The 12,245-nt window shown below is 40.4% G+C and overlaps 1 protein-coding gene across 1 annotated transcript in view; it reads right to left on the reverse strand.

The window, feature by feature from the left end:
• The window catches only part of HSDL2 (hydroxysteroid dehydrogenase like 2), a 208,255-nt gene that overhangs the window by 31,279 nt on the left and 164,731 nt on the right, over positions 1-12,245 (reverse strand). Inside the window, exons 9-10 of the mRNA XM_085641264.1 lie at positions 8,267-8,410; positions 3,595-3,717 (exon numbers count right to left, since the gene is read on the reverse strand). Of these exons, the coding sequence (XP_085497390.1) occupies positions 3,595-3,717; positions 8,267-8,410 (267 nt within the window). The remainder of the gene's footprint in view (positions 1-3,594; positions 3,718-8,266; positions 8,411-12,245) is intronic.

Genomic DNA, 12,245 nt, shown 5'->3' on the forward strand with positions numbered 1-12,245 from the left:
ACACATAATATCCGCCTTACCCCCGGGTTTTCAAATCCATAGATTGGACCGGATAGAGGGCAGAGGAGGGGGTCTGGCTATCATTTTGAAAGAGCAGTACCAGTGCCGCATTACGACTGAAACCATCCCGGAATGCAAGAGCCTAGCTTTTAGCATCGAATTCACTGCTAACAGCTCCTTCTCTGGCACTCTAATATATCGCCCCCCTGAGCCGGCCAAACAGTTCCATAAATCTCTTCCCGACATTATAGCTAAACGAGCTATTACCCTAGCTAACTATACTATGTTGGGAGATCTTAATTTTCATTTTAATTCCTCCATAGATCATATTGCTATGGAACTAATCGACGACCTTGCAGCCTTACAGCTAACTCAGCGGGTCACTGCCCCCACCCATGAAAAAGGTAATTTACTTGACCCAATTTTTAGCAACTGCTCCCAGCTGATGGTGGATCATCCCATTCCCCTCCCCTGGTCCGACCACTTTTTAATCCCGTTGACCTGGGCCCCCAGTAAACCCTCCATGCCTGCCCCCCAAGTAAAAGCTATGAGGAATTGGCCAAAACTCCCTGTGGAAGAGTGGTGCAGGAACTTAGAATCCACCCGCCCATCCCTTCACACAGACCCCAACCTGGCGAACAGGGATTATGAGGGCTGGGTTACAAATTCACTGGAGACTGTTCTTCCCTGTCGGAAAGTTATATCAAAAAGACTGCAGAAATCTGCACCCTGGTTTTCAGATACCCTCAGGGAACAAAAACGCCTATGCAGGAAACGAGAACGAGCATGGCGTCTAGACTCCCTACCCGAGAAAAAGTTGCAATATAGGGAAGCAATCAAGGCCTATAGAGACGGGGTAAGGAAGGCCCAGGCTGCCTACTTCGCAGATAAAATCATGGAAGCTAAGTCCAAACCTAGGGAAATTTTTCAGCTGGTTAAAAAATGCACTATATTAAATACACCTGCACCTCTGCCAAAAACGCAAGCTCAGTGCAACTGAAGCCTTTTTGGCCGTGGTTCCAAAAGTTAAGAGAGCGAGAACTGGAGGCAGAATGTTCGCTCTGAATGCCTCAAAACTGTGGAACTCACTCCCGCTTCAACTTAGATGCAATCCCAACCTGCAATCTTTCCGCAAACAATTAAAGACTCTTCTGTTTGCTAGGTCTGCCCTGACCTAATCCCTGTCCTAACTCCCGCCGTACCTCCCCACTCTGGCTGCATCCCTAGCGCTTGGACGCCCGCTGGGCAGCAATCGCGCTCTACAAATCGATATACAATACAATACAATACAGAGGATGGACAAGGGTGTTAAAGTACGGTGATAGAGCAGATCCAAGAGGAACTCTGATGGTAAAATTGTTGGTAGGAGAGGAGAAAGGACCCAAGGTTACTCTTCGCCCTCTATTTGTGAGAAAAGAGGTGAACAAGTTTGACATAGTTGTAGAGACACCCACCAAATGCAGCTTATTACTGAACATCTTATGGATGAGTGGCAAATGCTGCTAGCAGGATTTAAAGGACCCTGGCACTGATAAGGTCGACATCAGCTGTAACAGGAAAACCATATCTAGGAGACAGATAATTACCTGGGTATTATCCATAATTTGGTATTGTTTAATAAAAGAGCAAAGCGATGTAGCCACATGGGTTTCAAGAAGTTTTGCTGTTGCGCATAGTAAGGTGATAGTGCAGGAATTCAAAGTTAATGTAGGCTCCAAGCCAGACTTCAATGAAGAAACTACTGTGACTTTTTTTTTAATGAATCATGGACAATGACCAATATGAGGATTTATAAATCTACAGTGGCAGGGAAGCACATAAATTGTTTAGACTAGAATGAATGTGAACCGTGATTGAATCCAGTAGATATCTGGATTGGTTTACTAGGAGGGGAAGGGGAGGCTCATTGAGAAGCTCAAAATTAGACCAAAAGCTGAGCGCGATGAAATGGGGACTGACACCGAGAATATGGGTAAAATCTTTGACTATGGTCTCTCTGATCTTAGTGATCTTAAGAGATCAAAAAAATGGTACAGTTCATTGCAGAACGGTTTGGAATTCAGGATGGAATTGAATGTTTCATTAAGTATCTTTAAAAACTCTCTTTGTTTATTTTCTGCAAGAGACAACCTGGTTGTGTAAACAGCATTCGTGAAATCTTGGATAGCCTTTTTATATCTTTGTTGTCTTGGAGTTCAACTTTTTTTTATTTAGATGGGCTGTATTTACATCTCTAGATATGTTCAGATTATTTATTGTCGTGTTTGGCATAGAGAGGATTGAGTTTAATCATGGAGCATGTTCAGTTTTAGCCATTTTTGTCACTGGTGACGGGCCTGACTCCACCTGCAGGTTCCAACAAGTTCGGATTACAGACCATTCTTTCCTTTCATGCAAAAAATAAAAATAAAATTTAGTGGCCAACACTGATCCTCTAGCTCAGGCCAATGCAGTCTCAGAACAAATGTAAACGTTTAAGGTTTATTTACCTTTGGGGTCTGGAGGGCTTTCAGAATGACTTCAATGAACCATGGAAGAACCTAAACATTCAATTCTGAAGCCTCCCCATATACTCCGCTACCTGGAGAGGACAGTTGTGCAACCACTTTAGGGAGGCTAGCTTTGTAACCGCTTAACCCTGCAGTGTCTTCTTAGTACCAGCTGTGTCAGACTACGTTCCTCATCTGTTAATGGTGGCGAGGGGAAATCGATCCATCTCTATAGAGGAGACTTTCAAGTGTATAGTGCAGGCGGTGGCCAAGCTGAGAAACATTTGCTTTTCCCTCAGATTCTACCTACTGCACAAGTGTGATAATATACCATAAGGGATTGAACTGAGTAGGCTCTGTGAGATAGTTATGGTACATCTATTATTGAAAGCTGTACATACGTGGGTGGACAATGGTACTGTTGTTGGCTTTAGGGAGGCACTCCGTCATAGGACTTTAGATGGACACTTATAGCTGTGGTTGTAGGGTTAGTAAGTGATAGAGGGTGGGCCACCTTGTGTGTGCTTCCGTGCAGTGCGTCAGTCTACATTCAGAGCACTGATTAGCTGTATAAGTCATTTTATGCCTTTGTTATGAAAAATGAAGTAAAGGTAAAAAATGCATAACAATCCAAGACACGTTTTCAAATAAAAACTGTTTTCTAACTGCGATGCATTGAAGCACCACAAGAACAAGATCTGTGGTGCTGCTAAGCTAAAACAAAACTTCTAAATTCCCTTGGCATCTCAGAAAAGAGGATTATGGAGAAGAAAGAACAGTCTGATGTATGTCAACAGAAGGTAATGCCAAACTCCAACACCACACAGCTAAGTGTCTCTAGAAGCAGTTTTCTTGGTTAGCAAATAAACATGGAATGAGGTGAAACGGGCATGTTCAACAAACCTCTAACTAGTGAAAATCTCAATGTGTATCTGGCTGTGCTTTGGTTGGTTTTCCATAAATCTAGCATATTGCACACATGCAACAAATGCAATCATGTCAAGATAAAGCACAAGTAATTATCAGCACCAATACAGTTCAAGTTCTCACTACAGACGTTTTTGATGATCAAAGCTTAAGAACTAAAACACTATGTTATTCCCACCTGAAAACATCTTCACAAAATCATCCCCGTTCAGACTCATGACGACATCTGCTTTAACAGAAGGCTCTCCCTTTCCAGCACTTCCACTCTTGCTCTTCAGGTCAATGTACCAAGTACCTTCATCTACAAAAAGAAAATACATTATCCCAGGAAGGCGTAAGTTATTTTTGAGCATTATAGGGCACAAAACATGTTAGTTCCTGGCCACCACATATCCATGCTGAGCTATCAACTGAAATAGGACATTTTGTGAGAAGGGTAGAGTGAACCAGGGCACAATGCACCATCATCAGTGAAAACAAAATGAACACACACTAACAAAGAAAAGACAGATATTTATAAGTCTTGAGAACCAAACTTACCTTGTTTAATCATACTATGCATTGGCCAATCACAGCAAGTCACATTTGTAACCATAGCTAGAGCAAAACAGAATACTACGATATCAAGAAAGTCCTGTTTTTATAAAAGAGGTAATGCTAGCTTATGCAGACAATAATCAGTTTATCTGATGTGCAATTAAGTAGTATTCATCATCAGACCAAAAAAACAAAGAAGTTAGTGTAGGGCTTCTTAGCTCAACCAAGCATTGCATAATTATTCTTGACCACCTAAGGTACGGTTGAGTTGGAAACTCTGCATGATGACAAAGCCATGACTACCTTCCTAGAAAGAATAAACATATAAAGACAAATAAAAAGATTTGAAATATTAAAAAACACGTCATGCGGGCACTAGAGCAAACCTCACTGAAGCTCTGCTGGGATGTCCTGGATTATGAGAATCATTGCATTTCATGGACTATTAATGAACATGAAGAAGATACAGATGAACTTCAAATGAGCATAAATCTGGATCTAAACCCTAAATAAAAACTATTTAATAAGGGTCTAGAACACTGCTCAAACTACACCCAATGGACTTAACTCAAAGTCAAGAACAAGACGACATATAATCTTGAATGTAGGCTTAACTTGCTAAAACAAAAAAGTGGAATAAAGAGGTTTTTTTTTTTTGTTTTAAGTTCATACTTCCTAAGGATTACACACACATGTTGCAAACTTTGACGTTTGCCTCGTCATGTCTTGGAATCATTTTAGTTCCATTTACAGTGATGCATCTCTGAAAGACATGCTTTTATGCCAATACATAGTACTGTATGTTGACCATCATAGCGGACACATTTTGTCTATTTTCTTTTGACACATGGCAAGCGAGACCGATTATTTTCAGTCGGAAGTATATTTTCATGCCGCGTTTTTATTGCTTTTCATAGTCACATCTCACATCTTTGCAATACATCAGTGTTATTCTTCTTGTGATAACACTACAGATATTTTCCAAAGATGTACAATACTACCTAATTGTGATCACTTTAGAAGTTTTTTTTTAGACTAGGTTCTAATCTCTCCGATGATCCGGTTTTGTTGCAGCAGCCAAGTAATATGGCCGAAAGAGGGAGAAAAGAGGAAGTGATGGGAAAGATGAAGGACATTCCAGAACTGTCAGATATTAACGGAGAAGTGCAAGGGAAGGATACGGATTTGGTGCCAACATTTCTTTGCAGACGTTGGCAGGAACTCAAATAGAATAAAAGGGGCGTGTGTGCGTATGTGATTGAGGCGATGATGATGGATGTGTGAAAGTTTATGATGTTGTTGAACTTTATTTTTTTTCATGATTAACTTGTTTATGAAAGTGGGCAGGAAGAGCAGCTGGCACTCAAAAGACTTTTAGTTGGTTTTACCCCTCGGGAAAGATTTCTCTCCCAAGCATCAACTAGTCACTCACTCCACCCACAGAAACAATACCAGCTATCCTAGAAAACAAAGTCATACCTTATTTCGAAGTGAAAACAATTGGCAGGCCTCTCACAAAGTATTAGAGCCATGTTATGTTATGTAGATTTGTAGAGCACACTTTCACCCGGGTTGGTATCCTGGCACTGAGCTGGTGAGTCAACCTAAACCTAGTTTTTTTATTTTAGAGTAATTTCCTTCTTAGTTAGTCCAAAGTCCAGCAGCAGTCTTGTTGTGGGCCTTGTGAAATGGAATCCAATTTCAATGGGCAGTTTTTTGTATGGTTAATAGGACACTTCAGCTGTCCAATATTTTCAAAGTGATGCACCCAATTGCAAACAGAATCCTCAGTACAGAACTCAAAAAGGCTGACAAGGAGAGAAGCAAGGTGATCATGTTTGTTGCCCAAGGTACCAAATGCAAAAGAGACACAATTGATGGACGGAATGCAGAACAAATCAAAACATTCACCCCCAGTCAAGAGATCTGGGTTAAATCCATCATTCTTTTGCTCACCATGCCTCCCCAGTTTAGACCTGGCCATATGCAAATCAGTCTTGACCCTGTGCCTCATGGGAACAGTCCAGCCCAAACTGCCAAGCCAGGTCCTCCCTGGACCGGAAACAAGCATCCTAGGACCGGTTTCGGAGTTTCACCCCTCTTCAGCCTGGGTCCAAACTGGAATGGCATGTCATGGCGAGCAAACAAACGATGGATTAAGGCCCAGATCTCTGTACTGGGGCGAATGCATGACATTGTTCTGCATTCTGTCCATCAATTGTTCGTTTTGCACAAGATACCAAATGGTATGAAAAGAGGGTGTTAAGAGACCAGCTAACAAGGCATAACGTCTAACACTACCTCCACAGAGGTGGATAGGATGAGAGATTACATTTCAAATGTCCTACACAGCGAAGGCTGGTTTAGTTTTCTAAAAGTAGCAGACACGTTTGTAGAGGGACTAATGTATATGAAGTGACCTAAAATACTGGAAGTGTCAATTTTTTTTAAAAGTTATATTTGAATGAGAAGTAAGTAATTTCTTTTTACATACACTACAGATCAAAACTGCACTCCGATAGTGCCATCCCAGGATCTCAATGCAAATGAGAACGCTTTAGTGACCCAGTCAGCTGTAAAGTGAGCTATATAAATGCGATGAACAGTACAATACATATTAACGTTTGCAGATACTCAAAACGTTGACGAGACTTTCCCATTCAGGTGGTCAACATGGCCAGCTCCAGAATGTTTTTAATAAAGGTCATCCACAGGGAGTGCCAGACTGCAGCAATGGAGCATATGTGAATAAGAAAGACTAAGCAGAAAAAGTTGAAGGAAGCCCACACTGGTTTACATTTTTGGCAAGAATATTGATAGAATAAGGTGAGAGTAGTGCCGGGAAGAGTCAGACAGGGGGAACTAAAGAAACAACAAAGAACTATGAGCAAAACCCAAACCACATTATTAGGGAGAGAAATGGTTTGTTAATTGAATAATACTGCTGAAGTGTGAGACTTCAATTAAAAAAAATATATACTTTAATCATAATAATAAATGCACCAGATGAATACAAATTAGTAGGCCTGGGCTAAAATTCCGTTCCGCTCGCGGAAATTGCGATAATTTGACATTTTCGCGTTCCGCGGAGAGCGCGAAAATGTCAAAATTTCCGCAATCCGCATCTTACCGGAAATTCTTTTCTTGCTCGCGCTGTAAAAAAATACATTCTCGCGTGCGTGCGATCGCCTTACCTGAATCCCCGCGTTCGCCGACAAGTTTTCCCGATCCGGTCACGTTCTCCACGAGATGTTGGATTGTTGGTAGCCATTTGCACTGTCTCGCGACAGTTCGCGCCCGCATTAACGTCATTTGTCACGCGATCACGTCATTCGTCGCGCGATCACGTCTTTCTTCTCGCCATCATGCACCGCGAGAGTATGAGATGATTGAAATCTCGCGCCCGTGAGCAACCGCATGGGTAAGTCGGCGAGCCGCGATCATGCAGAAAATACCGCTAACGGGCGGGAAAAAAACTTCTGCGTCTTCGCAATATTTCCGCATGTTTGCGGAGATTTTTAACATTTTCGCGATAGTTTGCGAAAGTGAATTTCGCAAATTCCGCCCACCCCTACAAATTAGAGTACTGTAAAATTTGATTTCAAGTCAGTCAATATTTAAGTGTGCAGTGCATTTAGGATTTGGCAGAAATGTTATATTCTGTTTCACTGTCTGCATACGAAAGTCAGACAAACCAACAACAGGGTAAAGAGCAAATGATGAAAGCACACCAAATTGGCAAGTATGTTTTTTTACACTTATACATAACTGAGAAGAAATCTTTACTTTGACACAATTATCAGAATTCAATCAGAAAATGTTTTCATCTGCTTCTGCCTGTAAATACAATCATGCTTCCTGTGGTCTTTGCTCTTGAAGGTCTGTGGGCCTCGACATACCCTTGTTAAAAAGGCACATTAATGTATTAGTGTGCAGTTGTGTACATATTTATTGCAATGGCAAAAGTCTGAACTCAGGAAAAAACTTTTTGAATGTATTAACATAGAATTACAGAAAACAAATCTTGGGGAGAAGTGGAAGATTTTCAGAGAAATGTATGCATAAAAAAAATTAAAAAGTAGAGCACGTCATGCAGAATATAAATCTATGGTTCAAAAACTTTGCCTTGAGATTCGAGTGTACCACATGATCAGGAATTTTAAATTGTTGTTTCTTCATAACAGCAGTGAGCACCAGCAATGAGTAAACAAAGCTTGTTAACCTTCAACCACCCTAATCACAATTATCGCTATTCAGAAAAGTACCGTGGTAATCAAGAATGGTTGTTCAACCAAGACAACAGTAGTTCTTACCAGTGATCTCAAACTGGTAAATGCCTTGTGTGGTCTTCACTACTTCATTGTTGAGGGTGGTCTGAATTAACTTAAATGTTTCTGCAATGGCTGACGAACCTTTGGAAGCCTGGGCCTTGCCTCCCTTGAATGCCGCAGAACCGCCTGTTAAAAATAGAAGAGTTTATCATTTTATGTGCTTAGTATATTTACCATATTTATATTGCGTGGAAGTACCTACGTGGACGATGTAGAGCTTTACAATGAATTTGGATTACAATAAAAAAAGCAAATAAACCTACTCCAATTGAGAATAGTCAGCAGTAGTACAAAAAGCGCTCGTGTTTTGAGTGGGCGTCAGAGTAAAGATCTCAGCGAAGAGAAAATGTAAAGTCATCATTAGAGCTTCACAGATGTTTTTTTAAATATGTGGGTCTTCAAATGTAATCTGATCTTAAGGGAGGGTCCAAGGTTGAAAGGGCTAAACTGGCGGAGAAAATTGAGAATTTGTTTCTTTACTTTTGTAAACTCCAAATGTACTCGAGATTTTTCTTCTTGTGTGCAGCAGTTTATTAGTTAGGTAGGAGGATCTGCTAAAATATCAAGCTTAGCATGCAATCTTGACCTGGATTCTGGCCTTCAGGTGGAATCAACGTAGTTGGGTATTGGGGTGATCTGGTCTGACTTCTTAACTCCTCTGACCAGATGGGCGGCTGCATGCAAGGTGACTCAAAGGCTAGAACATTTTTAGGTAGATCTCCAAGTAAGGCATTGCCTCAGTCCAAGTGTGAGAGAATCAGTGCTTGAATGGGGCATCTGAAATCTTCGGGAGTTATCAGCCTTTAGCTTTATTAGAAAATGGAGCAGGAATTGGGCAGTTTTGGCAATGTTAGAGATTTGTGTCACAATGGCAATATTTTAAAACCAGAGAGTTTACTAAAGACACCCAGGGTGAGGAGAAACCAGTCATTAAGGATGTAAAGCCAGACTTGGACAGGAGGAAGGCAGGTGAGTAAATGAGGGATAAATTAGGTATTACTATGGCTGAGTTTGAGAAAAAAACGTTCATTCAAATCAAGAGGTGTTCTAGAAATACTTTACCGTGTATAGATATTCTCATGTACAGTTCTGTGTCAAATTGATGAAATATTGGGCCAGCTATACAAAGCCATTCTCCGAATGAAATTGCTGTGATTCGTAAAATCACAGGATGTGCAGCTTCAAAATGGCTTTTTGGTGGATATTACACCCATCTTGTGAATTGGAAAAGCAGTTTGCGCTCATAAACTAGGATTACTAGCCCATACCAAATAACATTTATGGAGGGTTGTTAAAGGGTAGTCCCTCCTATTTACGATTCAGTAGGATTTGTATCAATGGTCTGCAACCACAATTGTAGGTGCAACCTATTGATCAGTTACTGACACCTCAAAGGAGGTGGTAACGTTTGCAAAAGGGAAGGTGTTCCTTTGAGACACTTTTTTCTATGTGAGTGGTGTGGGCAGACTCTGGAGGAGTAGGAAGTGGTCCGGGGATAACTCCCTGGCCATCCCAAGGTTTTCCCTAACAAGAAACCTTTTTTTTTAAATGCATTATCGTCTGTGAGAATGCAAGACAGGGATGTTGCTCTGCTGTTCTTCACAGTCCATTCTTTTTTTGTAGCCATTATGTGCGCTTTACAAATACACATGTTATGCTATGTTACAGCCATCTGTCTAATTAATATTCATTCATCAGTTCTTTCTGTGATCCCTCTAACTAGACATTTTACGATACATCCAATTGTTAGATAGGTTGCAACACAAAACTAAAGATTGGGCACAAATAGGTTGTGCGAAATTTCTAACTGCTTTTTGCATCCAGTCTTTTAGCACATCCTTCTCATTCTACTCTACTGTATATAGTATTCCACCAAAGGGTTCCAAGTACTTTAACAGAAGCGTTGGAAAGTGCCAGAAGCGGACTGCAGGTCTCTTCTTTCTGAGCAGGCCTACTTTAAGTCACATACATGTCGGCCTAGATTTCTATTATTGTATTTCTGCCAAATAGCCCTCATTTAAAAAAAAGAAAAAATCACAATCACTCCTTCTTTGAAAGTCATACCTACAACCTAAACAATACCAAACTTTCTCTATTTTATCTGTTAACCCCACCAACCATCGCTTAACCTTAATTTAAATCAGCACAAAGAAACCGGATTAAAAGTATAGGCTGGTTTTCTTGAGAGCACAAGAAAAATCCCAATGACTACTGGATTAATCATCAACCTTGGGATCTGGAGCAGCGTGCTACCCGGCGTAAAGAACATCAATGGCTCGTCAGGAGTAGTAAGAGCTAAATAAATGTAATTGGTCGTTTGCTTCATATTTAGAAAATTAATAAACGAAACCACATATGAATACAATGACAACACAATATCTCTGGTATAGTATTTTGGATGTAAGGCTGGAATTTGTCTGTTTCATTGTCACTAGAATCTTTAGCAAGAATAAAGTTTGGTTCATTGAATGTTGACCGTTCAGGTACACACATCCTTCCAGTATAATAGGAGAGGGTGAAACAAGTTCTTTCTTTTTACCTTATTATATATTTCCATCATTGTTCCGGAAAAAGGTTGGTAATGGTTTACACGGTTGATAATGAATGTTGGGTTTTCACTTGAGATATGGGATTCATGTGGTGTTTGACAGTTTTAACAAGCGTTTGTGTGGTTTAGGCCTTCCTTTACCTGAATTTTGAAGAATTCGGCCATGGCAATATTAGATGTGAGTTTTTTTTTTTTTATTTCATGCCATCACAGAATCTGGACTAAAAAATAACCCTTCTCTTGTTTTTTTCAAGTTTTTGTGGCTTTTATTTGCTGGAAATCACGACTTTGTTTGGTCTTTCTAAAGCACTACTATACATTCACTAAACTTGGGGGAAAATGTCCTAGTTTTTCTCTGGAGTCCCCCCATGGGAGTTTTAAAAGTAAACTTCGGTTCTGTGGGTACTACCCTACTGAACGACTACTGCTTAGTGTACAGTGTTAATTCCTAGTTCATGAAAACCACCAAACATCCCCCTAAACTCCATAACTGCTCATTGTTTACACTATCTCATGCTGGGCCACTTTAGTCCGCATACACTTGCACTCCTACCTCTATCACAAATGAGGCCCTTTTTTGTTAGATTGCAATTGTAATGGTACCAGAAAGTTCACATTTAGATTTATTAAACTCCATTAATTATTTATCAAAAACAAGTGAAAACGTTCCAATCTGCTGTCTGATCCCTTATACTCTGGGAAGATAATTTTGCCTCCATAGTGGACCACAACTGCAGAATTCGGATTACTTAACTCTGCTCCTGAACAGTGGTGTGGGAGTAAGTTTGAAGAGTGTGAGGAAACCAGGAAGGGACCCAAGCACATGCCCTCATTTATATAATAACACCACTTTGCTATTGTGCCACAAGACTAATGCAAAACTTAAAACCATCAGACCGATGCAACACTAAACCCTATCAGACGGATGCAACAGTAAACCGGAGAACCCCCTTCTCAGTATATAACAAATAGGGCAAAGTTTCTCTTTCTTAATTTTATCCCAAAAACAAGCAGATGGTTCTTTCCCTGCAAATGTTAAAACTTTACAATTGTTCTGCAGCCCAGGTCTGGCGTGCTTCAAAAATAATGTCTATATCTAATATTTTCGGTTTTCCTTTAAATTAGCATTTTTGGGTTTTTGAGTCAGGGAGGAACAGTATCATTTTGTCATAATACAAGATTTATTTTCAGGCTTGAAATACACACAGAATGTATTGGGTCTCTTCTTATCGTCTAAGCAGTTTCTGTAGAGTGTTGCCTTAAACCTTAACAAAGCTCACTGGATTTTCTAATTCCCTTAAGGGGTGGATGCTCTGGATGCCCTATGCCTCCTCAAAGTGTGCTCTTTAGTAGCAGCCACCTCCCTTGGAATGGCTTTCCTGAGAATAACCATGATGCCCATGTTGCTTTAAC

Source organism: Triturus cristatus, chromosome 2_2, assembly GCF_964204655.1.
Source record: "Triturus cristatus chromosome 2_2, aTriCri1.1, whole genome shotgun sequence".
In the NCBI taxonomy this organism is placed as follows: domain Eukaryota; kingdom Metazoa; phylum Chordata; class Amphibia; order Caudata; family Salamandridae; genus Triturus; species Triturus cristatus.